Here is a 27,573-nt window from a genome sequence, read left to right as displayed (position 1 = left end):
AACTAAAAGTTAAGTTAGGTTTAATGTGATCAAGTTTAAATGAAAAATAAAAAAACAAAATTTGAATTTCAATGTTTACATGTATGACATTAGTTGAATATTGATTTTCTTTTTTAATCTATAAGTCAGACATGCGTCCTAAAATTCTGATTTAGTTTTTTAAAAGTTGAATTTATTTTGATCATATAATTAACAATCTCTATGAAATATCTTTTAAAATTTTTGTGAACTCTCTAATAGAGTTACTAAATGTTTCTATTCATTTTTGCTGGCAAAACTTTGATGTTTTTATTTCTTTTAACAATCTTCTTCTTGTAATAGAGACAAAAAATTATAATACGGTCGCTTAATTGACTATTCTTACCATTTGAACCTTCATTTATCTTTGTTATGTTCTTTATCTTTGCCATGATATCTACCTTTAGCAACTCATTTTGTCCCTCATTTTAATATCTTTGGTTTGAGTGTTATAAATTGCTTTACCTTTAGGTTAATTCATTGACTTAGTATGTCATAAGCATACGAAGAGCCCGGTTACTTCATTTATGAATATGCTGCCAAATATCTTGATTCTTCCATAACTATTATTACGGGATCAAATCTCGGAGTTGAAGTTTTTAAAATTTTCGTAACCATTTTTTTTGTCACCCATGTTCTATTTATACAATTTTTTACGGTCACAATTTCATTAGTTTTTTACTGGAAAAAAAAGTTGCCACTATTTTTAGAATTTGAAAGAATATTATTTTAAAATCTTTAAGAGGAATTTTGGAAAAAAAAAAAAAAAAAAAAAACTCATCTAATAGGGATGGTGACTCAGGGAACATAAAAAGTTGATTATTTAGAATTTGCTTACACTTACTTCTATGGATACGATTGCCATTGCAGTTAAAAGGAAAGATGGTTTTAGTTTAAAATCTTTCTGTTTTTCGTGGGTTATTACTAATTATGATTAGAATCTCTATTCTTCATCAAGTATTAGAGATGTTGGGATGTAAATATGTACGTACGATAATCTGCAAGCACTTTGACTTCGATCTTCGATTTAGAATCGTTCTTTCAAAATATAGAGGACGCCCACTAAGGACTTTTTTGGTTGATATATGGGTTTTCCAAGATTTTTGTGGGTTCTGACTGCATGATGATTTTGACGTACACACATATATATGTTTTGAGCTATGCGTATGTTGTGTTTTTTTTATAGTCATTTGCGTGCATTCTGCTTCACATACACATTTTCTGTACATATATATATATATATAATTTATGGCATTTGGATATGTTGATGGAAGCTTGTTTATCAAAGTTGTTGATTTCCTGACCATCTTGATTGTTGGTTGTGTTGCTTTGGATCTGGTTTTTGTGCTGCTTAACTAATTATTAATTTCAACTTATAAACATTAATTTTCTGCTTATATTTGTGATTAATTGTTTTTAATTCTGTTAATTAATTTACTTTTCTTTTCTTTTTTTCTTTTTTTTTTTTTTCAAGATACTCATACAGATTAATCAAATGGTTGGTATTTGTAGGTGTCATATAACTAACAATTTCATTAACAAAATATGCTCCAGTTAATTAATTTATTGGTTGCTCATTTTTTTGTAGTAATTAATCGTAAATCATTCCAAAGCCTTGATCTTATTTCCCCTTGTGAAAATTGTGTGTTTTAAATATATTTATATATATATATTGAAAAGTGAGTTAATACCCAAAAAAAAAAAAAAAAGGGATGATTAGGCGTGTATAAATAACATGATAAAACTACATAATTAACCTTAATTACCAAGGAATTTAAGTCATAAAAAGAAACGAAAAACTGTAATTACAAACTTAAACATTCATTGCTCAACATAAAAGCTTCAGCTTTTTTTATTTGGTTTTCGTGGGTAATTAAAAAGTTAAGCACACGTAATTAATTCAAATTTATTACATTTATTTTTCTCATTAAATTATTTAATTAATAAGTAAAAGGAATTGTGTAAAATAGATACAATCAAAAGTAGAAAGTTAATAATTATAAGTAAAATTAGAATTAAAAAAGAAGACAAAACACAATTATGCAAATCTAAGAAAGATTTTGGTAAATAAATTAAAAAAAATATATACATATATATATATATATGTATATATAGGTCAGGTAATTAAGATTTTCCTTATCAATGTCTCTTAGATTTTGTCCCCTTCTTTCTAGGCTTTATTTAGTTTCTCTAATTAAGTGGGTAAAATGATATGTTTTGTTATTTAGAGGGTTGGGTATTATGGTAAGTTCATTAAAACAATAAATTTAGTTGGACAATGAAATTTACATTTATTTTTCTTTTAGTTCCCTTACTAATAATTATTAGGTATATCCAATATTTTATTGTTGGTGCTGTAGGATTTTGCCCATCAAAACCTCCTAGCTACTCTATACATACATAAAAATATAAATATGTATTAGTAGTGATTGCCAAGTTGTCATTACCTGAACAAATGACTTTCTGATTTCATACTATCTAATATCAACTATTTGTATTATTTCTAATTTATACATACAGGCAAAGTCTAATCCAAAATCTTCTTTCAAAAAGTGAAAATCCAAAACAAAATCATTAAACCCATCTGAAAACCAACAAATTTGAACTACCATTTCACTATACAAAGGGTTTCAACTCAAAATTAACCCATTTGATTTTATTATTAATTGTTTCAAAAAAAATTGTAGATTGAAGCTGAGCTTTCCATATCAAAGAAATGGGTATGATATAAATGTTATGTAAATGATGAGTTAGTTTGAAGGGGGGCATATATTGTTGCAAGGGTTTCCTCTTTTGAGGTCAAAATGACCCAGAGAGGGGGAGGTGATCCCAATTTAAGTGGTAATAATAAAGGCAGGGAGTGAAGTGAAAATATGAGTTTCACAGTGAAGAGGCAACGGGTCAAGTCTCTTTAGCAAAAAGCCAGGGGCTACAGTGAAAATATCAAATAGTTGTTTTTTAAGTTGAAAAAAAAGGGAAGATTGACCGTTTTTAAAGGGAATTAGTGAAATGAGGGCACTTGTCAGTTGAAAGGCATGAAAATGGTGAACAGTTCTTGTGGTCTGGAAATGGACAAAACGGAGCCGTTTTGCATTGTGAGTTGTAATTTTTTTTTTTCTTTTTTAAATTGAATTTTTTTAACTGCCAGGAAAAGAACCAATTAGTTTTTTGGGTTTTGTTTTCTATTGATTCCACCCTCAACCTATCCCCCTTCCTATGCAAACCAATTATAATTTTTTTTTTTAGAAAAAAAGAAAAAAAGGAACTATTTTTGAGTCAAATTCCATGTTTTTTTTTTTTTATAAAAAAAATGATTTTATCAGTCTGTTTTTTAGTTTTATTTTTGAGGTAGAGGAACTGAAATTGGTGTAGATTAAAGATGGTGAATTTGTGCTGAGTTGAGATGAGAAAGTTAGAGGCCATGCAAAACCAAGTTTCTAAATACATCAATACATACACATTCTCTCTCTTTCTACACAGGAAAAAGCCACTCTGTCACTGCTCTCCAAACACAAACAAAACGAGAACCCAAACGCAACCCACGCTGCTCTGCTACACACCATATGCCACGCCTTCTTCTTCTTCTTCGATTTCATCGAATTTTTCCTGCGTAACCTTTTCTGGGTATCCTCCATTGGATCATTTCTCATTACTAATGTGTAGCAGATAGCAAGCAGCAGAGACAGGGAGAGAGAAAGAGAGGTGGGTAATGGAGCACAGGTGAAAGCAGAAGAGGGACCTACTGCTTCATTTTTGGCGGGCAGCAACAGTCACTTTCAATGATTTGCTTTGGGTGCTGCCGGTGCTTCTCTCAAATCACCTATCTAATCACTCCTCCATATTGCTAAGAGAAAGAGAGAGAGAAAAGAGAAACAGAGATCTTTCATCACAAAAACCAACCCGTCTTCTTCAAGCTTTCCTTTCTTTTCTCTTTCATCAAGGGAGGAAGAGGAAAGGAATTAGTTGGTGGGCTGTGGTCTTCGTTGCCGAAGCTAGGTTATTTTTAAAAGGCATTCTTGTTTTAGCTCCTTGGGCTGGAAGGGGAATCCGCAGATCTCATTCATATGAGGAGATCTTTATCTGTGAGTTTATTTCTGTCATTTCTTTCTCTCTCCCCCCTTTTCCTGCTTCATTCTGTTTTAATTTCATGTTTTTTTTTCTATATTATTCACTTGCTTTTACTGTAGTTGCTGCTCTTCCTTCTGTACGACTGGGAGTTTTCAATAAGATCTGAACACAATGTTCAAAATGCATCCAGATGTAAGAGTATAAATCATCAAAAATTTCCTCAAGATTACACTATTAATTACTCATAAAAAAGAACAAAAATGATTCCAGGATCTGGGTGTTACTATATGTATGTTTTTTCATTCTTCCTTCCCCTCCCCACCTCCCTCTGCCCAAGTGGTAGCTGCAGTCTTAGTTATTATTGCTTATTTTTGTTGAGTGCCTATTTGTCTGCCTCATTCTTGAACCATTAACTTAAGGCGGAATGTGGCTTCTCTAACCAGCTGTTCTCTGGATTAGCCACTTGTAATGGCATGAGCTCTGTGAGCATCACCGAAGTCCATGACCTAGCTAATAAAGCCTCGCAGTTATCTTTTGCATGTTCTTAGTGAGCCTTTAACTCGTTCTTTTGATTTCACATTCTTGTTTCTCTTGCTTGCCTTTCTCTAATTTCTGCTTTTGTTCTGTATTCATGCTTGTAAAGGGGTAATACTAGCCAAAAGAAAATTCTAATTTGGATGAATTATGAATCAATTATCTTTGTGCTCAACATGGAATTTAATAACGATAGCTGCTTAAACTCGAACCTAATCATAATTTTGCACATTTAAGGATTTTCAAATGTTTATTTTCAGCTGGTAGATGTGCTTCTGGTTATTGCATTCCTTAGTAATGCTCCATGGGCTGTCAATGGCGGCTCAAATTGCAAGTACACCAGCTCAGGTGACATTAGGCCTCATAGTGTTACTATTACAGAATTTGGGGCAGTTGGAGATGGAGTCACTCTCAACACCAAAGCTTTTCAGAATGCCATCTTCTATCTCAATTCATTTGCTGACAAGGGTGGGGCCAAGCTTTTTGTGCCAGCTGGACGGTGGTTGACAGGAAGCTTTGATCTCATCAGTCATTTAACTTTGTGGTTAGATAAGGATGCAGTAATTCTTGGATCATTAGTAAGCTCTCACTTACTTTCTCTCCTTGTGCTTTGTGGTTTTACTCTGTTGATAGAACTGTGGCTAGAGATAGCACATGAGAGCTGTTATTAACAGAGTTATATTTGGTTGAGGATGCTGACAGTAAAGGAATCAATTTAGAAATTAAAGAATATGCATTTAGTAGATTTGTCAGCAAATCAATTTTCTCTGGGTCGAATTGATCTAAACATGCAAGATTTACCACTTATCTGTAATCTCTGGTAATCCGTTGTTAGTTCATCTTGGAACTTAACTAAAATCCTGAAATGAGTTGAGCCTTCCACAGGGACACTGCAATTGTATCTTAGCACATAATACTAACTTGTTTGTCCTGTATTGTCCAGAATTCGGATGATTGGCCAGTTGTTGATCCTCTACCATCATATGGTCGAGGTAGAGAGCTACCTGGTGGTAGGCATCGGAGCCTTATATTTGGACACAATTTGACAGATGTCATTATAACAGGTTTTTCATATTGATAAGGAATTGTATTTGATTTGCATTTTATTTGCCTTCCTGATGCCACCATTGCCGCCCTGCAGGTGATAATGGTACAATCGACGGCCAAGGCAGCATCTGGTGGGACTGGTTCAGAAATGGAACACTGGACTACACTCGACCTCATCTGGTTGAGTTGATGAACTCAACTGGGGTTGTCATTTCAAATCTGACTTTCTTGAATTCACCATTTTGGACCATCCACCCAGTATATTGCAGGTTAGTCCTCTCCAAATGAATCCTCTTCATTTTTTGTTGGACTTCAGGCGTTTAGCAGTTTTTATGAATTGGGGGAGAGTTGAGACTGTTTTTCTGGATGAACAGCCATGTAATTGTCCAGAATGTTACAATCCTTGCTCCTCTTGATTCACCAAATACAGATGGCATCGATCCAGGTGAGCTTTTTTAGACAGCTTCGAATTCTCAGTCTTCTGGATAGATAACTATTAGTATTTAAGTTATACTACTAGTATTTAATTTGAGTTATAAATACCAATTTAAGTTATACTAGCCAAATAAATAAAGTATTTTAGTCACAGCGATTTAAATGTCTAAAAAGTGCCAAGAAATTTTCATAACATCCTTCAATAATGAAAGAACACATACTTGATAATGAAAACGGATTCTTAAAATTTAAGATTGGAATTATGTTGATGCACAAGATTTGACAACTCTTTTTTAATTAACTTTTGCCTGATAAAGGTTTTTACTTGTTCTTATGGGACCTCATCAAATTTAAAGTTGTATAGAAGATTAGTCTCCTTGCTTTTATTGGGTGGACTCTTTTACTTGTAGTTAAACATCCAAGGATGAAATCTGAATCTTAAATTAATTTTTTCAGTTTAGTCATTCTTAAGGTCTGTTATTTTCCAACTTTCAAAAGGCATAACAGATAGTTGTTGCCTTCTTCAACTTCCTTATCCTTCCCTTTTCACTTTTCTTAGTCTTTCAGATTTGTCATTCATTAGGTTCTTATTACATATATCTAAATGAATCCAGATTCTTCCACTGATGTTTGCATTGAAGATTGTTACATTCGTACTGGAGATGATCTGATTTCGATAAAAAGTGGGTGGGATGAGTACGGCATTTCGTATGGTCGTCCCAGTACGAACATTATCATCCGCAGGCTCACCGGACAAACTCAATCAAGCTCTGGGATTGCCATCGGAAGTGAGATGTCTGGAGGTGTGTCAGAAGTTTATGCAAAAGACCTACATTTTTTTGATTCAAAAACAGGTATAAGAATAAAGACAGCTCCAGGAAGAGGCGGTTATGTCAAAAATATCTTCGTATCAAATGTGACCATGGATAATGTAAAAATAGCTATAAGGTTCACCAGTAACTATAATGAGCATCCAGACAAGTCATTTGACCCAAATGCTCTTCCAATAATACAAGCAGTTACTATTGAGGATATCAAAGGGGATAATATAGGAGTAGCAGGCCTCCTGGAAGGTATAGAAGGGGACAAATTTCTGGATATCTGCTTATTGAACATTACCATGAACGTGACCTCAAAACTTCCATGGAACTGCTCTAATATTCAAGGATATTCTGACTGGGTTATACCAGAACCTTGTGGACCTGTGAACGAAAATATCTTTCCAGAGCATCGTTCGGATTGTTTCCATTTGTCAAATTACTTGCGGAGCTCAGCTAATAGAAATAGAGGTTCTTGGTTGCTATCTTGGTAAATAAGGAAAAAAGTATACTGTTTGCTTGGCAGAAAACCTTCTTCCATACAGTCAATTAAAGAGGGTAGTTCGATTCTTGCGATTTCCTTACGCAACTGTCCAAGGACATGATTGCCTGACGAAGAAACTGAGTGAGTTGCTGATATGTGGTTGTTGATCTGTGAGGTGGTATTGAGAGGATTGTTTCTTGTAACTTTGTGTGCAGTAACAAATAATTGAGTGATTTGTAGATGAGCTTTATATTTCAATTCATCGTTTGTAGCTCTCTTTTTGTCTTATACAATGGTATTTGGAAAGATTCAAATTTTGGAGGAAATAGATTTTGAGGTTGTTTGGGTGAGAGAAAGAGCTTGTATTGTTGTCGTGATTTTGGCCATTACTTATATCTCAAGGAACATGAAAAGAAAGAGCTTGCAGAACTCAGTGTTTGCTGATAATATTCAACTGCTATGTATTCTCACAAATATAAGAATCAGTGAAGTTGATTTTAATTTCACAAGTGATGTAAGGAAGAAATAATAAGCTCATACACAACTAGCCAACAAATATTTTCTCAAAGGCTGAGAATCCAAAAATTCAATCAAATGATCTATCTTGGAGACGCCTCACTTCCATCCTGTTTTATGACAGAATACAAAACCTGCCTTGAAATGTAGGTTTCAAGTTCTTTGGAGACCTCTGTTAGTTTCAGGTCGAAATTGCTTCTGTACTTCTGCTTTGGCGATGGCACAACACCAGAGCCCGAAAATCGCCTTCTTGGACTTGAAAATCTTCCTGGTGACCCTGAAAGCCAGCCTTTTGGAAGCAGAGGTGTTGAACCTGATCCTGAGCTTCCTCCCAAACTTTTATCTGAATTCACAGAAGGTCCACATTTTGTCTCTAATGGTAGTGGCTTTAATGGATCATGTTCAACTGGCTTTGGTTTCATGAACCTTTCTCTGGCTTTCTCGGCTGCTAGTAGAGCTTTCTCTCTGCTCAGGTTTAACAACTTCCATGGGTCAATGCTCACATGGAAGCGTTGTTTTTGATTTAAGGTGGAAGATTCAGGATCTCGATCAATTTTTATGGACAGCTTTTGTTGATTCTGAAATACATAGGAACTGTAGAGTAAGGTGGGGATGGTTCAAATGCCTCCCAAAATGGAGTACAAAAACATTGAGTGTCCAATTACCTGATTTACTCTAAGTCCTCGGCACATAAATCGGGACACAAATGTTGACCTTTCAGGTGAATCAAAATCGCTGCTTTCATCTGAAGAAGAATCTGAATCATCAAAAGGATCTAGTTCCTTAAACTGATTTTCCTCTCTCATTGCCATTATGTAGTCATATGTTCTCATCCCCTGCAACAACACCCAGGAAACCAATTGCCACAGAAAGGAACAACAAAGATTCATATAACGGCAAATGCAAACAGTCTGACTGAAAAGATTGTTCTAGGGAAGAAAAAGAAAAACCATTTGGCAGGTATACAACTGAGAAGAGTAGAAGATCACTCAGTGAAAAGGAAAAAAAAAAAAAAAAAGGAAAAGAATGCTTAATGATGGTTGAATATCTCCTAGCAGGTGGTTGAATTTAATTACAACAACAATTATTTTCACAAGGATCTAATAAATATAGTTCACAGGCAGACAAAATTACAAAAAAAAAAAAAAAAAAAACCAAAAATTATGGGTCCATTTGGGAGGGAGAGGAGTGAGAAATAAGGATCATTTGATTATTCCATTAAAAAAACAGTTTGGGTAAACTATATTAAATAAAAATTACTCAACGATTAATTTGTTCCCTCTTCTCTTTCCCTTCCCAACCAGATTCAAGGTACTTCTCAGCAAAATTTAGCATATGTAACACAATAAAATCTTTGATTTCCCATGCAAGAGCAAGGCAGTCAATTTATTTATTTATTTTTGATAAAATCAGTAACATTGACCAGGAAGGATAATGATTAGTACCGAGAAAAAGAAGTATTATTGCAAGACATTTTAAGTCTTAGGATAATGATTATTATGTCTACTGTCTACCATTTTCCAGTAATTAGTAAAGATATAGTGGAGTTTGTTTTGGGACGAGGATTAATGTGCAATCATACGAAGTGTTGAAGGGAGCAGGTGATTTGGAAGACATGGGTTCCACATTTCTATCTCTTGTGAACCTACGTCAAAGTTCTGGATGATTTTTGACTAAATGATGGTATTCGAGGCATAAAAATTATAGTTTAAAAATAGTTTAACAAAAACTTTATGAAATTTCGTGCCTCAAACACCATCACTGCTATTAAAGCTCATTTCTTTAGGAGCAAGCACCCAAAAGAGGAAAAGTTTTATATATATATATATATATACTTTTATTTTTGTGAAATCTAAAAATTTACGTACATAGAAATTAAGTAGAAGCCACTCCGTTGGAGAAAATGATTACATTAAAACGCACCTAAAGGTAGTTTGAAACGTATTGAGAGGTGGAGTCTGATTAGTCGTCATAATATAGAGATGCAGTTAATGTTAAGTGGTTTGCTCAGTGGTTGGTATTGAGAGGTGGAGTCGCTGGAAAAAAAATCAGACATGGGAGGAAAGGGAAAAGGTGACATTGTCCAAAGATAACAAAACTGTTGAATGCAAATGGATATTCAAGAAAGGAAAAAAAATCTTACGATTAGAATCAGCAGAATTCAAAGCAAGGCTGGTGGCTCTCTCACTTCTATAAGGTATATTCTCCAGTAGTGAAGCATGCATCATTCTGGTTTTACTAGTCATGGTGTGTGCTTTAACTTGGAAGTTGACCAGCTAGTTTTAAATCGACATTTCTGCATAGTGAGTTAAAAAATGAGATGTATATGAGGTAACCTGAGGAGGTTTAAAGTTCTAACTTGGAAGTAGTGAAGCATATTCTCCAGTAGTGAAGCATGAATCATTCTGGTTTTACTAGTCATGGTATGTGCTTTAACTTGGAAGTTGAGCAGCTAGTTCTAAATCGACATTTCTACATAGTGAGTTAAAAGACGAGATGTATATGAGGTAGCCTGAGGGGGTTTAAAGTTGATATTAAAGAAAAACTGTGTATTTCTTGAAAAAACCTATAATGGCTAAGGCCTAAATGCCATTGACCTAATCCTAGAATTTTTAGTTATATATATACAAGTCTAGAAGTTACATATTTTTCCAATATGAAATGTTTCACAATCTCTATAACACAAATATTAAACCCTTATGTCATAATCACAAATTATAATTCAAAAATTCATAATGTCTAAAGATTGTACGAGTTTAGAGTCATAAAGTTGGTATTTATTTTAATACCATTTATAATATTCTGAGCCCTAACAACGCCAGCCAACATCTTTTTTGTTTCAAACCATCAATCTTCAAAAAACTAAATCAAGTTATTAATAATTTATAGTTTAAACCTTTAATAGAGTTCAACAATCACATACTTTTTCAACGTGAAATTAAATTATCACAAAATCATAATAGTTTGAAACAAACACTCAGACAATAGTAAAAAAAAATTTGATTGTTATATCATTGGTAATGGATTTTTTAGAAATCCATATGACAAGTTAGTATTTTTATGAAGGTGAAAAATGTGGCTTTCATTTACTTGCTGTTGTATGTTGAGGACATTAGTTGCAGCAAAAAATGTGACATAGATAAACGTATTAAAGGAGCATTTAAAAATTGAGTTTCAAATGAAAGATCTTGGTAGAGTGAAGAAAATTTTGGGGATAGAGATCGAGAGAGACAAAGAAACAAGAAAGATTGCTGGTCCAAAGATAATCATTGATCCAAGGTGGTGTAACTTAGTAAAGGAAGTAGGAAGGCAATTTCTATTCACATGGCATGCTGCAACTAAGTTAAAGGAACTACAGACACTTTTTTTCTTGATAATAAATGAATAGGAAAAAAAAGTGTGTTTCCTAATATTGACATATCTTACCAGAAAGAAGGTCAAAATGAAAAATAGAATTCTTGCAGATGTCATAACCTATTAAAAATGGTTTAATGTGTATTCTATTCAATATTACAGTATTATATGTATAAGTTTTCTAGGATAGAAAATAAAATAAACAATTATACAAAGGAACCCTAATATCCTTCAACGTAATTTACTCTCTCTTTAACACTCCTCCTCAAGTTGGGAATGAATGTCGTCCATCCTAAACTTGCCAATAAGAGTTTGGAATTTTCACTTGTTTAGAGATTTAATTAATACATCTATTAGTAGAAAATTGATGGACATGTATTGGGTATTAGGTCATTATCAAGTTTTTTTTTGATAAAATGTTTGTCAAGCTCGATGTGTTATGGTCCGTTGATATTTTATTAGATTGTCAGTAATGCTTATGAGATACTTGTCATAGTATAGACACATAGAATTTCTCCACTTGATTCCAAGATTTTTCAAAATTCTTTTTATTTATAATACTTTACATACCTCTTATGCCATTGTTTAAAAATCTGATTCTGTACTTGATCTCGCAACTACATTTTATTTCTTATTTCTTCAGACAACTAGATAACTAAGTCGACCCCAAAAAAGATACAGTAACTTGTGGTGCATCTACTTTTTACTACTAATCTTGTATAATTGGCATCAATACAGTATTGTACGAGTAATAAATTATTCTTCTTGAATAAAATTCATTTCGTTTGTGACTCTTTCAAGTATTATAGTATTGTGTAACATGCTAGCAAGTGCACTTCATTTAAATTGTGCATGAATTAGCTTATAACACTTAATGCATAGGTGTCTAGTCTCTTGTGGGTTAGGTAGATAAATCTCTCAACTATTCTCTTATACATTTCTTTATTTACTAGTGTATCTTGTCTGCTATTTCTAATTTATGATTAAAATCAAATAAAGTGCTACCTAGTTTGTATACTAGCTTGTTAGTATCTTTTAATAAGTCATGCATGTATTTTTATTGATAAAAAAAGTCCCTTGTTTAGAATGAGTAACTTCATAAAATACTCAGAGAATGAGCAACTTCAATTCTCATAAAATACTTTAACTTGCCTAGTTTTTTAATTTTATTCTTTTTGTCATGCATTGTTTTAGTCGTTGTTCCTTCTCATAATTTTTTGTTACGATAATATCATTAATGTATACTAAGAGAGTTGTAACTTTTCCTATCCTACGTATTTGATGAATACAGTGTGGTTTTCTTGAGTATGCTTAGATTCAAGATCTATCATCACTATTGCAAACTTACTAAATCTTGGCGATTGCTTGAGTTTACACAGAGCCTTTCTTAGTTTACGTACTTTATTAGTCCTATTTCTCTGTCAAAGTTTGGTAGAATGTTCATGTAGATTTTTTCTTCTAAACCTCTATATAGGTACTTTTTACATCAAATTATTATAATTTTAAGTCAAAGTGAGTAGATAATGATAAAAAGATTCACAGTACTTATTTTGACTACTGGTGCAAATGTCTCCTAATAATCTATTTCATATATTTATGTGTAATCTTTTTGCATACAGTCTCTCTTTATATCTCTTGATTGTCCCATTTTCTTTATATTTTATACGAAAAACGCATTTGCATCCTACAAGTTTCTTGCTTTTGGGTAAATCCATTATTTCTCAGGTCTGATTCTTTTCAACTGTATGCATTTCCATACTCATAGTAGTTTTTCATTTTCCAGAGGATAATATCTCAAATATTGTGTTAAAGTTAGACACCTTAATTAAACTTGTCATAAAATTTTTTTGATAAGCATTTATCAAATGGTATAAAATTGGGAGATAAGATACAGAGGGTATTGAGTGCATTCTCTTGTACTTTTATAAAGTACAATATGTGTTTCATTATCAAATGATTTTATAAGTTTTGTAGAACTTACCTCAGTTCCAGGATCAAGGTTGGATTCTGATTGAGAAAATCTATTTACATCCCACTGGTTTCTTCCATTTGAGTAGATTCACCATTTCCCAAAAGTAGATCCACCATTTCCCAAAGTCAAATTCTTTTTCAAGTGTCTGTATTTGTACACTCATAATATTTTTTATTTTCCGCAGGATAATGCCTCAGATACAGTGTGAGAGATATTATCATTATTTAAATTTATGAAGAAGTTTATTTATATTGATAAACATTTATCAAATGACACAAATTGTGAGATAGGGTGCAGATGATGTTTATTGCATTCTCTTGTACCTTTACGAAATGCAATTGGTATACCATTATTAGAGGACTATATAAGTTTTCCAAAACTTACCTCAATTCTAAGATTAAGATCAGATTTTTGGAGCAGTTTTGATTGGCATCTTTTCTCTTATATACACTTAATAAAATCTAGGGTTTGGTATGATATTTTTAAGATGATAGATTTTGAATATTCTCTTATAGTGGTGAGCTCTATACGTTTTCTTGTCGTGATGGTCTTAAGGTGTATGCCAAAAGTGGTAAATTAAAATCTATTAAGAATTTTGTATCTTTATCTTCTAATATAGGCTCTTCTTGAAAACAAGATTGGGTGAAGTAGGATTTTTGTGTAGATACTAGAAGATTGACCATTAGATATTGTGTTTTTCTTGGTATAGATTTGGTTTCTTAGAGTGCAAGACACACACTAGGGTCTAGATCACAATTTCTAGATATAGTTTAGGAAGATAAAAAAAGCCACTAGATATTGTGTTTTCCTTGATATAGATTTGGTTTCTTAGAGTGCAAGACACATACTAGGGTCTAGATCACAATTTCTATATATAGTGAAGACAAGATTGGGTGAAGTAGGATTTTTGTGTAGATACTAGAAGATTGACCACTAGATATTGTGTTTTCCTTGGTATAGATTTGGATTCTTAGAGTGCAAGACACACACTAGGGTCTAGATCACAATTTCTAGATATAGTTTAGGAAGTTAAAGAAGCCATTAGATATTGTGTTTTCCTTGGTATAGATTTGGTTTCTTAGGGTGCAAGACACACACTAGGGTCTAGATGACAATTTCTAGATGTAGTTTAGGAAGTTAAAGAAGCCACTTTAATCTAACACTAAATGACCATTGCATTATTCCTTCCCAAAATCTTTGAATTTCTACTGCTAGGTGTTAATTTTATTGAATGTCTAATATCGACAGATATCTCAACAGCACTGGAAATGAAGTTTTCACAAGAAAGAAGATTCACGTGCCAGAGTTACCTTTCTTATGAGAACTACATGGAAAAAGAAAAGCTGTCCCATTGCAGCTGAACCGTAGGCTGTCAATAAAACCAGCAAAACCTGCAGAAAAATTTTTGTGAAACCTGTGAACAAAAGAATCTGCATTTGGAAAAACCTTGAGAAAGTCTAGGAACATAACCACGTCTTACTGATATTGTAGCTAGAGCCCCTCTTGGAAACTCCACAAAGAGCCTTCTCTGCAGCTCCTGTTCAATTCCTTTCTTGTCTGTAAAACACCTGATGAATATGGCGATGGCAGTTCCTCCTTCTATGGTTAACTGTACCAGTGACAAATGCCAGAGAGTACATAAACTAAATGGCTGGAGTTATAGCAATGTGTGACATTCAATTTGGAGATACAAAGCTACTGACCATTAACAGAACAAAAACCATCAGAAGAAAGAATGTTGTGTAATTCCTTTTCCCCACACAATTGTTTAACCACTGGAACAGAAGACAGCCAGGTATAAGTTTGCTTCTCAAAATGTTCCAATAGAGACAACAAAGTTAGATCTTTTCTGGATCCCTAAAATAAAAAAAAACTCACAGTTCTTACCCTGCAATGGTGATCAAACCCTTCAACACAGCGGTTGCAGGAGCGGCAATGCTTGCTGTGCTTTTTCACCTACATGGTTGATAGAGAATTTTTACACTTTCTAGTTTCAACAGTGATGAAAATTTATTTCATTTTTATCTACATCTTTGGTTAGCAAATTTCCCTCTTCTAGACAAGATCATTCCCTCTGAAAAGATTACTGCAAAAACAGTACATAATGACAAACCTCAAAATCGCACAAAGAGCAAAAGGAGATGTCTTCTTCTTTGGTTTCTGGTGAAACTGCATCATCCTTCATGACTAGGGGAAATGGAAGCAATGGCTCCAGTTGCATACTTGTCTTCCATGGATCCAAGTACTTCCTTCTTATAAATGTCCTGAGAATCTTCCTCTCAAGCCTCCTAAAAAACCTCACAACCAGCTGAGTCAGTATGAACCCATAATTGAACTCCAAGACCGCTTTTGATTTCACCCGTTTCTTCTTCCTGCTGCTGGTCTTGTCTGTGGGATCAATTGATGTGCACCTAATAAATAAGAACATGACTGAAAGCGCCTGAAAATATGACAGAGAAGCATTTGATGAAGTTTGTACAGGTTTTTCTCAATAAATTGACTCAACTAGGGGAACCAGAATTTGGATTGCTAAGAAAATTACCACAAAGGAGAAGGTTGAAGTAACTGTTATTTCAGCTGTTCTGTTCCCGAGAAAAAGGCCTAAGAAAGTATAGAAGGCCACAACCAGAAAACTGTACACTGCCATTCCAACAATCTGCAATCCAATACGAGTTACAGCTTGATCAGAAAACCATGAGACAAAATTGAATGTATGATGGGTTGGGTATTTATAATTTAGAAGTTTACAGCTGTAGAAGAACAAAATTTCAAGACGATTAATCAGCCAAAGCAAACACATACAGCTCCTGATGAGCGTCAAGCAAAAAAAAGGTAATTTGTTATTATAATTTTCTGGAAACTAAAAACAAAAAGAGCAACTAAGAAGTAAGTTGGGGATCTTGCTGCAGAATTGATGATTAAACTAAAACGAAGAAGTTTTCTGTTCAAAGCAAAATTTATCGGTGAGCGAAATTTAACAATTGCTACCACAATTAAAACACTCAGCTTTGAAATCAAGCTAAAAAAGAAGAACGAGGAGTATAAGAGGAGATAAAATATAAAGAAAAAGAAACGATTAAGCGAAGAGTAAATAATTACCTGTAGAGGATGGAGAGGTCGTTGCCAGCCATGGCGTCTCATGGTTAACTCAATAAGCAGGCTTTTCAAAATCCAAACAAAGGTAGCAACCTTCTTTTGCTTTAGAACTCCATAGAGACTCAGCTTCCAGACCAGAGCCAACTGCAAGTTTTTGTCGTTTAAGTTAAAAACTCCATCAAATCGTTTTTGTTTACGCTTTTGTCTCGCATTTCGATGCTCCGATTTCTTTTTGTTTTTTTGAAGAGGAAAAATTAAAAACAAAATAAAATAAAAAAAGGCAACGGTCGAGTTTTGGGAAGTTTTGAAATTTAAACGGCGCTTAGATCTGGTGATATCGCACGGATAATTTTGTTTACTTTGGCGGTTTCAGATTAGACAAAATACTATGGGGCCCAGGGGATGATTACTTTCACGGTGATCCTTTGAGGGTGATGTATATATAATGTGGTGTACAGTGATTAGGGATCTGGGCCGTTCATTATTTGGACTCATTTAGATTTTGAAATTAGGCCCAGAATGGGTAAACTTGGAGCGACCCCGTGTTATTCAATCATTTATTTAAATGTAAAATTGGTTTTCATATTATTAAATTATAATTAATAAACTTGTTTAGAACAAATAATTGATAAAGTTCTTAATATCATCACTAATAAATTTAACAAAATGAGATTATAATTTATGAAAAATTTCTAAATAAAGCTACAATGCATTTAATAAAAATTAACTTTTATCATTTGCCTTTAGGAAAGAAATTATGATATTTAAAATCATTTTGTAATAAGTGCTTAGAGATGATTGATTAGGGCTAAAGTTGCCATTAGCATTGGTTGAGTGTAACTAGTTCTTCTCCAGTCGGCTTTTATCACATTCCCTAATTATTGTGTAAGTATTTACGTTTTTCAGGTTTCTGTTAGAAACTCCCTTGCTTGCATGCATACATACAATATATTGTTTTCAAATTTTCTGTAAAAGAAACACCTCCAGCTTGACTTCTTTCATGCTGAAGAACCAGGTGCAAAGACTTTATTTATGTGTAGTAATGGTTCTAATAGCATGATCTGTGATTTAACTACTAAGAATGATTCATTTAATTTTTTTTCAAAAATCTAATGACTCTGTCTTTCTTCTAATATTTATGTGATACATTAACCACATCGCATGTCCATTCATAATTATATACAGGTACGAGGACGTAGATACCATATTAGAAATAAGTGTAATTAATAAGGGATGCAAGTAAAATGGATTAGTAAGGGTTTTTTTGTTTTGTTTTTTTCAATACAAATAAATGAATAATTTGGTAAAATGTTGAAAAACATACCGATTATGACTTTTTAGAATTTTTTTTTTTTTTTTCGTGTTTAGCTTCAATGAAGAGATTTATCATTGAATGATCAAGAAATTAGCGCTTAGATACCATATTAGAAAAATGAGTTCGATTCAATCATGAATTGATTGAAGTTCTGAAATCCAACAACTCAAGCCAATTGGAAGAGAATAAGAGAGGAAAACAAGGGAGACGATCAGTTTTGATTTAAGGAAAAATTAAAGTGCCTATTGTTCATTAATTACTGCTAACCATTAATTGATTGTAACTAATCCTAGGATTATGATTGATTACAACTAATTACACTAACCTCTAATAATATTTACTAGAGAAGTCTTAGATAAATGAAAATGAAAGAAATATATTTATTTAAGACACCAACTTGAGTATATTTAATTAAAGAATTGACTATAGATGCAGTGGGTGTTAGAGTATAATTATTCTAGTAATATAGTCAAGGGAGTGTTGTATGTTAATGCAAAATTCATGTTTATTTATATACTTTGTTATGTGAATCAATGCTTTATAGAATAATTTCAGTACTTCCATATGACATTTGTATAAGTTATCTTTATTATTAAAGTTTATCCCATTTTACACACACACACAAAAAAAAAAAGAATATTTAGGTCAATCATGTTTAAAAATATATATGTTCTCTTATAACCATAACCATGAATTTTTTAAATAAATAAGAGGAGAAAAAAAATATGAAATTAAAAATGAATATTCACTACAAAAAAGTGAGTAACGGCAGCGGAAACTCAGACTGACCTGTAACTTCTATTTCCTGAATCCACGACTTTTACGGAAAGAAAGAGACATTTTCATCTCCCAAGAAAAAGAAACTTGAGGTACACTAAACAATATAATACCCTACACAATCTTCATTTTCATCTCTGCCGTCAAAAATTTAGCTTCCTTTCTTCTTTCTGATGCAAACTGTGTTTTATGTATTTTTTTTTTCAGTCGGAAAGAGACAAAAAGATTCAATCTCAAAATGAAGTAGGTTGAAGGAAAGGAGATCAGTATCAGTGAGAGAAGGCGAGCTAAATAATGAAAAAAAATAAAGAAATCATTTACAATTACGCTATTTTTGATGACCTTGTCTTGCGATTCTCCCATTGTAGCTTCGTCAAGCATCTCAATGATCTAGGTCTATCTCTTCTACTCTGTTCTTTCCTTTTTACATTTTTGTTGCTTTTGATTTTTAAAAAGAAAAAAGAAATATTATGTTTTTATTTGATCTTTTTATAATTTTATGATCATTGTATTTATTTAAATTTTTTATCATTTAATGAGACGGTGGTTATTAGTGGTGAATTAAATGATAATTTTATTTTATTTTTTTATTTTTAAATATAATATTTAAAATTACGTAAATTACGTATACTGTTCAAAAATTACGGGGATAAAATTCTTTGACCGAATATAATTAATTACTAGATTGATTATAATAAAATATTAGATTTAGTATTTGAAATTTTCATTTAAGTATTTAAAAAAGGAATGATTTAAAAAAATAAATAATAATTACTAGTACTAATTAAGATAATAAATCAATAATTTTTAAAAAAAAAACACACCGTTTAGGAAAAAAATAAAAGGAAAGAGGAATCAGTTTCCTGGCAAATCAATGAATGAGTTAGATTAGGAATGTGGATCCTTTTGTACGTATAGAAAAGGAAATCGGTGTTATATTTAGACTGCACTCAAATCAATTTCATCTTTGCTGTTTAAGTTTGATGGAGGAAGCTATGTCTGCAACTGATTCAGCAAGGAAGATGATAGATGATGCGGAAGAGAAATTTAGAAACAATGACATTAGAGGAGCCGCACGCTTAGCATTCAATGCCAAAAAACTAGATTCAACTTTCGCTTCTTATCACACTGCTTACTTGATTCACCTGGCTGCAAAGAGAACATTGAACAATGGCGAGGTAGATCATTATGCGATTTTAGGGGTGGAGAACCTCTTGTCGGCCGACAAACAAACGATTAAGAACCAGTACAAGAAGATAGCTCTGAGTGTTCATCCGGATAAGAATAAGTCGGTTGCGGCCAATGGTGCTTTCAATATAATTAGTGCAGCCATGGAGGTGCTTTCAGATTGTTCGAAGAGGAAGGCCTTTGATAGTCGCCGTGCGGCCTGTCTGCAACGAGGAGGATCGATAAGTGTGGAGAAATCAGCGGCGCCGGTGAAAGAGGATAGAGCAAGTGCTTTGAGGAATGCTAGTTTTCCGGTTAAATGTTGTCGGTGTGATGATGAAGGAGCTTGTCTTTCTTATCGGAATGAGAGGTGGGTAACGTCCTGCAAAAAATGTGGCCATTCCGAATAATACATACCTCGAATTTTCTTGTTCGTAAAAAAATTAGATGATATATTTAATCAAGTTACCTCTAGAACCCTAAAATTGAATCTAGATCCAAACACTCATACATTGCTGATGGCAACAGAATTTGCAATTTAGTTTTATTATATTCTCATTCTAAGTAAATTTATTTATGTTATTTTTTTAAAAAAAATGTAATGAAATAATTTTTAGAAAAATATTCTTTTATTATATGGATTGATTGATTGATTAGATTTGCCAATCCCGCATTGAGTCAAAGCAAATTAGTTATGAACTAATTATGTATAGATGTAACTACAGTTAAGGTAGTGATGAAATAATAATAAATTAGAGGAAGTTTAGAAAAACTAACCTTAATTTAACCCAAATTTCCAACAAATACACATGACATGTATATTTTCTCTCCCAAACTATATTTTATACTCTGCAATCATATTAACCATAGTTACACTCCAGGTCTCTAGGCTTCCTCAGTGCAACATATCCCCATGTATATATGTATTTCTAATAAGATCAATACACATATAATAATTTCAGTGTTAAGCATATATTGCTTATTAACTGAATTTGCAAAAGCCTTTTGCAACATAGGCACGTATATACACATATGCCAAAATTTTGATCCACAAGCGCCCAAGTAGTCGCCAGCCATATCAAGAACAGTGTCGTAACTGATCCTCTATAAGTTCATAACGCTGTTCAAATCTCAGAAAACCTTTAAAACCCCAAAGCTGAAAGCATGCCAATAATGGTTTAATCACCACTTAGCTTACAAAATCTCAACAACCTGATTGTTCTTGACAAGCAGTAGCCCACCTACCAGCTTATCACGTCACCATCAAGTATTGTGGATTCCTTCTCTTAGGAGTCAATCTAGCTTAAGGAAACAGGTATGTAAAACGACATATGATGTTTCAGAGGCGATATATATATATATATATGTACGTATCCACATATAATAATTAAACGTATCCACATATAATAATTAAAGGTACTACTGATGGATCACCCACACCTCAATTGGTGGAGAAAGTGGTGCAGGATTGTTGGAGCTGTGGAGAACCCGGCAATCCAGGTACCCCATTAGGTGTAACATTGATGTTCTCATCAGTGACGTTGTTACTACCATTGTTGGCATCATTGCTACGTGGATTGCTCCCTATAATGGATGAAATGGCAGCCGCCAAGGCCGCCGTGAAGTTGGGATCAGAAGCAATGGCAGCAGTCACAGTCTCCACCATTGAAGGTGGGCGTTGGGCTAACTGCAACGGTGGCATAGCTGGGAATTTATGGGGGGCGACAAACATAGGGTGACCTAAAAGTTGTGGAGAGCCATGAAGTGGGAGAGGAAAAGATGTTTGGGAACGGAGGAGGTGCATAGGGTTAGGGGTTTGGGTAAGGTCGAGGGTGATGGTGGGAAATGGTGCGGAGGCTGATAAGGTGGCCATGGTTGAGGCGTAGGGTACAGAAGATAAGAAGGCAGAAGTGGGTAGAGATTCTTTGGTGGAGGTGGAACCTGAGAGGAGCATTGCTGCAGCGGCCGATGTGGTGCTGGCCATGGCCGTCGCTGCTGGAGGTAGAGGATGATTGTGGTTGCCTTCATATGTTGTTATTAGAATACTCTTGTCATCTGCACATCTTTGTACCTATTTCCCACAATACACAAATATGTTATTACAAACGAAAAGAATTTTTATGTTTTGATAAAATTCATTTAAAATAAAAATATTTTTAATTAGAAATTATTTAATTTTATTTATTATTGTCATTTTAAAAATAAAAACTAGATGTCTAATAAAATTATAATTTTTATTAAAAATTAACATTATTTTACAAAAGCTGTAAATTATAATTTTTCTATTTAAATTTTATAAAAATAAATTTTGATTTTAAATTTTATCAAAAATATTTTTTGTTTTGAAAAAAACTCATAAAAAATGGTGCTGGGCATAACATAGTCTGAGTTCTACCAATATTATATATATGTGTGTGCGCGCGCGTTTGGAAGAGAAAGAATCTGAATTAAAATTTAACCTGCTTGCGGACCGGACACCCAACAGCCATAGTACAACGATAGTAGGCGCGTGGACAAGGGTTACCCTTCGCCATCTTCTGACCATATTTCCTCCATTGACATCCATCACTGATCTGCACCAAAGGATTTTCTGATATTAAGTAAAAGAGAAATTCTTGTACTGGATGCAAGTAATTTAAGTTTACCATGGGAGCTTCTGATCTTGCTCTTACTGAGACCCTTGCTTTCCTAAAGGGTGCCTCTGGAATTTGATCTTCGTTTTTGTTTTGATCTGATTTTGGACTTTTAGGGGACCCCCAACTCTGGGATGTCTGATCACCTCCATCTTGCTTCCCACTTACTACATTCATTTCACGTTCCTTTGACACCACTTCCATGGTATTCGACAAATCTTGAGTCTTGTCATCCGAGACTGATGCTTCATTTACATCTAATGGCCGTGGCTCCGTCAACTCTTGGCCTGGCTTTATGGGACTTGACACCCCTTTCTGCACCAACACCTTTTTCAATATTTGACCAACGTGAATCAAATCAAAATGAGAATTTAATATACATATGTGTGTGTGTGTGTATAAATACGAACTACTTCAGCTGCCAAATTCCTGTAACTCGTAATATATGACGACAAATTGGGCAGTTTTAAGAAACGCAGGATCCTTTGTAGAAAAAGTTGGTCAATAAGTCAACTGCCGACTTAGTTAATTACACTTCTCATGAGGTAGCCAAAGGAACGATGGAGATTGCTCATGAAGCTAACTCAGGAATTATTCGTGACAAACCTCTCCAGGCGTGTCCAGCACGCAGCAGTCAATCAAGCCCATACCTCCTCCATTCATTTACATATATAGACCACACATATAAAAGATCTTTACTTGCATATATATGACGACTACTACATATATGTTTTCTTGGTTTGGGATTGAAGTCATTAATGGAACATGTTTGAGAAGTTTAAAGATGAAACTTTTCAATCTTCTTGGTAGTCTCCTAAATAAAAAAGTACTTAGAACTGAACTGGGCAAACTATACCAAAAATATAAATTATATTGCATATATAATATAATGGAAAAAATGACTCCGCGTCGTGGAAGCTCGCTTTCCAATTCAAGTTTTGCACGTTAACCAATTAATTGTATAATTCTTTTTTTTTTTTTTTTCAAATATGTCGTCATGGTTATCTCAATATTCAACAATTGTTGCCTATGCTAAGTAGAAGACAAAAGTAAAATCTCATACGGGTAATTATCGAGAGAGCCAAAGCTGGTAACTTAAAGCAGCCACATGTTTTACCTGTTCTCGCCGACCCCCTTGTCCCTGTGTTTGAATCGTCATGACTAACTGATTCTGCAGTTCACTGTATTTCTTGGTTATCTGATCTAACGTACTCCTCAGTTTCCGATTCTCTTCGTGTAGCCTCTCTAACTCCTTTTGAAGAGAACTCAACTGAGAAACACAATTATTTAAAACAAACCCTTTCATCTAAATTGGGAATATATAATTATTATTAGAAGAATATTTACTTACTTCTGAATTGGGTCTGTCATCATTTTCTATTCTTGAAATCCTACAACCTGAAGTGAGCAGATTCAATCCAATCTGTTGCAGCAGTTAAATATACATACAAGTCAATATTAATTCCCAGTACAAAAGGTCTTACATATACATAGAAAGAGAGAGAGAGAGAGAGAGAGAGAGAGAGAGAGAGAAAGAGAGAGAGAGAGAGAGAGAGAGAGAGAGAGAGAAAGAGAGAGAGAGAGAGAGAGAGAGGAAACGTCTAACGGAGATATATATGTGTGTATATATATATATGAAATCTGAAAGTGAATTAATTACATACGTTTACACCGGAAGAGGATGATCCAATATTTGTGTGCTGATCAGGTGGCTGATTACTGGTGGAGAAGAAATCCATTTCTTTGACAGGAGGCCTTTTATGGTCATCGGGTACACCGGAAATCTGCCCTAGAAAGTCGCCGGAGGAGTGCAGAAAGGTGAATTCGCGTCTTTCTAATTGATTATTATCCATAACTAGCTATAGAGAAATTAAGTAGAGAGAAAAAAGAGTTTTCTTAAGCTAAAATAGAAAGGAAGTTCGCTTGAGGGGGCCGGGAAAGTAATAAAAAAGAGCAATGGGAGGAGAGAGTAAGCGAAGACCAGCCGTTTTCTTCGCGAGGGGATATGACGTCAACCCGAACCATGAAGAGACACGTGTCGTGATCTGGAAGGGAGAATGGGGGAGTAAGGCGTGGGACCCATAATGACGGGGGAGAGAGGGATGGGTGTTTTGAGTTCCGTTAAGAGTGTGGACGGAAGGATGCCGGAGTGAGGCGGTCCACGTGGGGGCGTCTTCTGCGGGTCAACGAGGTTGACGGCACGGCTCTATCTGACGGTGGGTAAGATGAAGGATGTGGGACCCATTTGGGAGGATACCTAATCCCACTGACCTTTGAAGCCAAATCCCACAGATCAGTTTATTGGGATGTGTCAACGTCATCGTCAACGAACCTCACGGAAGAGAAGACCGTCGAGGGAGCATTCGGCTCGGCTTCTTTCGGCTTTCGGCTTAACCTAATTAATTTTTCTGTTGTTTTAAACTTATTAATCATGGCCTTTATGATTCGCGTGCTCATAACTTTTTCATATAGTGACATTTCTATTCCTTTACTTGTTTCCCGTGTTCACATATTCAAACAATTTTTTTTTTTTAATGTAAATTCTCGAATTATTATAATTAATACGTAATAATTAACCTTATGCTACGTAGAAAAAACTAATTAATGATCATAATGAATATTTTGTGATATTAATAATATTTTTTTATGGAAATTTTCTTCAGTTATAGTTTTTTAAATAATTAATGTGTTGAAAAGACTAAATAAATAAATATATATATAATTTATATTGAGAATACATCACTGTGTAGGTTTCCCCGGGTAATCAATATTTACTTATATTAAAAAAAATATATATATATATAAGGACGTTGAAAGGCAGATTAGAATTTTTCATTCAAATTCATTATATATTTGAGTGGAGCAGTCAGCTATTTTATAACGGGATGGATAATCAATTTCATTTTGCGGGTTTTACCTACTACTAATTATGAAATTCAACAACAAAGGTCTCTTAATCAATTAAGCAAATTCTGAGAACAAATTATACACATGTACGTGTGTGAGAATCATGATTTAAATAGCTATAGACTGACTAGTAGTAATTTGTGCAAACAGTAAAAAAATATATTTAACATATTTTTTTATATCCAAATTATTAATATGCACTGTTTGTGTTTTAATTATACATGTAGAATGTTAATACGGTAGTTTAGTCCTTAATATTTTTATATTTTATTTGAATGTTATGAATTCAAATATCATTAAAAACGTACATTTTATTATTTTATGAGTGCGTTATAACTAAATGTACACAATTTATAATACTTGATCTAATAAGATTAAAAATTTAATTTAATATTGTTATAATATATTGATAGATCATGATGACTAAATTGGACGTAATCTTAACACGACATGACGTATTTAAACGAAAAAATTATTTTATGATAGTTAAATTCTTTTAATTAGAATAGTTAAAACAAAATAAAAATTATATTTAAATTTTTTTTTATCATTAAAGAAAAATATATATGACAGTTGCACTAATAATCTGATATGAGAGAGAATCGTATACAACAATTATTTTAAATAAATATATATATATGATAGTTAGTAACAATTTCATATAACATGCATACATATATATATATATATGTATATGTAATGAAAATGCAACTTATAAGATTTATAAAAACTTCTGTAAATTGTATAGTCATGTATGGTGATTATAACACGGCTGAAAATTTTGACCGTCAACCAAAACCATTATTCATTTGCATGATTTGCACGTAGTAGTAATCCTCTAAAGCATGCTACTTTTTCTTTTAATTCATAATGGAATATAATGCATGTAGTTTCACTTCTTTCAATTAATTGTTATCTATATATCTTTTTTGTTTCTTTAATTTTCTTTCCTCATAATATATGGTTGTAACTCCATTTTTAATTACTGTTGACATCTAAGATTATTGTTTTTTTTTTTCTCATTATTATAAGTATATACTTCAATTTTACAATTCACTTTTCTTTTTTTAATACATTATAATATATCACAATTTGTTTAGGTGGTCAAATATAATTTTGAAACCATACATTTATCAATATTGCAGCTGCAATTACAATATACTAGTTTTTAAGTTAATTCAGAAACTGCAATTATAGGCACATTAATTAGTTTTCAAATAATTATGAGTTTTTATTTTTTAAAACTTATGTTATTAAACGAATGTGGGTGATTTAACATATTTGGATTTACATTTTTTTTGTTTAAAAATGTAATACTCGAGTCTGGAATTCGGTCCGAGATTAATTTTAGCGTTAAAAAATGTATAAAAATCTATTTTTTGAAATTAATAAATTTTAATTTAATGTAAAATTATGGAAAAAAACAATTGATGATTAAATTGAAAGTAATTTTAGAAAAAATTAGTAAAAATTTGGGTTCGAATTGTGTTTTTATAGGAAAAATTTAAAACTGGGGGGTTAGAACGTAATTAAAAAAAATTACACTACATATGACCGTCCAATCAGTAGTCTCGACGAATCGGAGCGCGTTGTATGGCAAGATACACTGATTCGGTACCACGCGGGAGGCCACGTTGACAATCTACGTGCCCCGCAATCGGACGGCCCGAAAGCGTTCCCATGTGTGTGGACGGTCCGAATCTGTTCCCTCCTTAGGCGCGATCGGATAGTTACGATTAAATGCGATAAACGGTATAAATTCGTTCCCTCTTTCAACGCGATCAGATGGTCGAGATCAAATCGCGATGAACGATATAGATTCATTTCATCTTTAAATGCGATCGGACGATCGAGATCAAACGCGATGAATGGTCCAGATTAATGCGATACGGGTATAAATATTTCGCATCACACCGAACCCAAAATCTAGCCGCTAGCCTCCCGTCTAAGAAGAAGAACCAGTCACCAAAGAAGAGAGCCGACCGCCGCTCGTCCACCAAGCCGGAGCCACCTCTGACTGCCAAAAAAGGTAAAAATTCTCCTCTCCGCTCGAAATTTGATTCTGAGCACCCTCATGGTCAAATCAGAGCAAAAGAAATGGCGAATAAGTCAAAAACTGGGGATCAAATCTGGCGGTGCCGCCACAAGCAAAATCTACAATTGCATCCGATGAGCCCCTTTCCGTTTTTCATTTCCCGTTTTGTGCTATTTTTCTATCATTGTGTTCACCGTTCTATTTTTTACAAGTTGATCGAAGAAAAACATCCAGCCGCGAATGTGAGCTGGTCGCATTGGAAAATTCCACCGCAGGTAGATTTCTATTTTTTTATTTTTTTCGGCCAATCAAGACTCTTTAATGTGTTTTCTCACATAAATAAGTATAAAACCAGCCAAAACCGGCAAAAATTGGCCAAAAATAGCTAGGCCGAAGC

The 27,573-nt window shown here is 33.5% G+C and overlaps 4 protein-coding genes across 8 annotated transcripts; 2 read left to right on the top strand and 2 right to left on the bottom strand.

The window, feature by feature from the left end:
• Positions 1-3,404: 3,404 nt before the first annotated feature.
• LOC110814146 (Pectin lyase-like superfamily protein) lies at positions 3,405-7,833 on the top strand. Of its 3 annotated transcripts, none has more exons than XM_022041512.2 (6): positions 3,405-4,100; positions 4,881-5,198; positions 5,564-5,684; positions 5,762-5,936; positions 6,042-6,112; positions 6,717-7,833. In XM_022041512.2, exons 1-6 carry the CDS (start codon positions 4,083-4,085, stop codon positions 7,412-7,414), a joined length of 1,401 nt encoding a protein of 466 aa, XP_021897204.2. In that variant the 5' UTR covers positions 3,405-4,082; the 3' UTR covers positions 7,415-7,833. The 3 variants fall into 3 exon arrangements, with proteins under 3 accessions (XP_021897204.2, XP_088075617.1, XP_088075616.1); XM_088219491.1 differs by lacking the exon at positions 3,405-4,100 and adding an exon at positions 4,145-4,278 and having other exon boundaries at positions 5,564-5,630; XM_088219490.1 differs by lacking the exon at positions 3,405-4,100 and adding an exon at positions 4,148-4,278.
• A 7-nt stretch (positions 7,834-7,840) lies between these two features.
• LOC110814147 (DHHC-type zinc finger family protein) lies at positions 7,841-16,589 on the bottom strand. The gene is made up of 9 exons (XM_022041513.2): positions 16,346-16,589; positions 15,789-15,902; positions 15,360-15,686; positions 15,134-15,202; positions 14,950-15,021; positions 14,727-14,855; positions 14,557-14,637; positions 8,586-8,756; positions 7,841-8,498 (listed from the first exon to the last, which is right to left on the bottom strand). The coding sequence occupies exons 1-9, from the start codon at positions 16,385-16,387 to the stop codon at positions 8,004-8,006; spliced, it is 1,500 nt and encodes a 499-aa protein (XP_021897205.1). The 5' UTR covers positions 16,388-16,589; the 3' UTR covers positions 7,841-8,003.
• Positions 16,590-19,417: 2,828 nt separating this feature from the next.
• On the top strand, positions 19,418-20,011 carry LOC110814151 (uncharacterized). The gene has a single exon (XM_022041518.1). It carries the CDS (start codon positions 19,418-19,420, stop codon positions 20,009-20,011), a length of 594 nt encoding a protein of 197 aa, XP_021897210.1.
• A 481-nt stretch (positions 20,012-20,492) lies between these two features.
• WRKY47 (WRKY family transcription factor) lies at positions 20,493-24,197 on the bottom strand. 3 transcript variants are annotated; one of them, XM_022041585.2, is made up of 6 exons: positions 23,899-24,197; positions 23,586-23,657; positions 23,352-23,486; positions 22,247-22,561; positions 22,061-22,174; positions 20,493-21,672 (listed from the first exon to the last, which is right to left on the bottom strand). In XM_022041585.2, exons 1-6 carry the CDS (start codon positions 24,085-24,087, stop codon positions 21,043-21,045), a joined length of 1,455 nt encoding a protein of 484 aa, XP_021897277.1. In that variant the 5' UTR covers positions 24,088-24,197; the 3' UTR covers positions 20,493-21,042. The 3 variants fall into 3 exon arrangements, with proteins under 3 accessions (XP_021897277.1, XP_021897275.1, XP_021897276.1); XM_022041583.2 differs by having other exon boundaries at positions 23,352-23,504; positions 23,899-24,195; XM_022041584.2 differs by having other exon boundaries at positions 22,247-22,549; positions 23,352-23,504; positions 23,899-24,195.
• Between the last annotated feature and the right edge of the window lie 3,376 nt (positions 24,198-27,573).

The sequence above is a fragment of the Carica papaya genome, chromosome 5 (assembly GCF_054855325.1).
Source record: "Carica papaya isolate Zhongbai chromosome 5, ASM5485532v1, whole genome shotgun sequence".
In the NCBI taxonomy this organism is placed as follows: domain Eukaryota; kingdom Viridiplantae; phylum Streptophyta; class Magnoliopsida; order Brassicales; family Caricaceae; genus Carica; species Carica papaya.
Note: the sequence above shows the minus strand (reverse complement) of the source record. Positions and strands in the feature narration are given on the sequence as shown.

What these genes read in the sequence shown, in the direction of transcription:
- LOC110814151 (XM_022041518.1), top strand. Translation starts at nt 19,418, where the DNA reads ATGGAGGAAGCTATGTCTGCAACTGATTCAGCAAGGAAGATGATAGAT.
- WRKY47 (XM_022041583.2), bottom strand. Translation starts at nt 24,087, where the DNA reads ATGGATAATAATCAATTAGAAAGACGCGAATTCACCTTTCTGCACTCC. An exon ending in AAGGGGGTCGGCGAGAACAG is followed by an intron (nt 22,562 to 23,351) that starts GTAAAACATGTG and finishes ATATTGAAAAAG; the next exon opens with GTGTTGGTGCAGAAAGGGGT. An exon ending in GGTGTCCGGTCCGCAAGCAG is followed by an intron (nt 21,673 to 22,060) that starts GTTAAATTTTAA and finishes TGTGGGAAATAG; the next exon opens with GTACAAAGATGTGCAGATGA.
- LOC110814147 (XM_022041513.2), bottom strand. Translation starts at nt 16,387, where the DNA reads ATGAGACGCCATGGCTGGCAACGACCTCTCCATCCTCTACAG. An exon ending in GCTCTTTGTGCGATTTTGAG is followed by an intron (nt 15,203 to 15,359) that starts GTTTGTCATTAT and finishes TCAACCATGTAG; the next exon opens with GTGAAAAAGCACAGCAAGCA. An exon ending in GGGCTCTAGCTACAATATCA is followed by an intron (nt 14,638 to 14,726) that starts GTAAGACGTGGT and finishes ATTTTTCTGCAG; the next exon opens with GTTTTGCTGGTTTTATTGAC.
- LOC110814146 (XM_088219490.1), top strand. Translation starts at nt 4,258, where the DNA reads ATGTTCAAAATGCATCCAGAT. An exon ending in CAGTAATTCTTGGATCATTA is followed by an intron (nt 5,199 to 5,563) that starts GTAAGCTCTCAC and finishes TGTATTGTCCAG; the next exon opens with AATTCGGATGATTGGCCAGT. An exon ending in ATCCACCCAGTATATTGCAG is followed by an intron (nt 5,937 to 6,041) that starts GTTAGTCCTCTC and finishes CTGGATGAACAG; the next exon opens with CCATGTAATTGTCCAGAATG.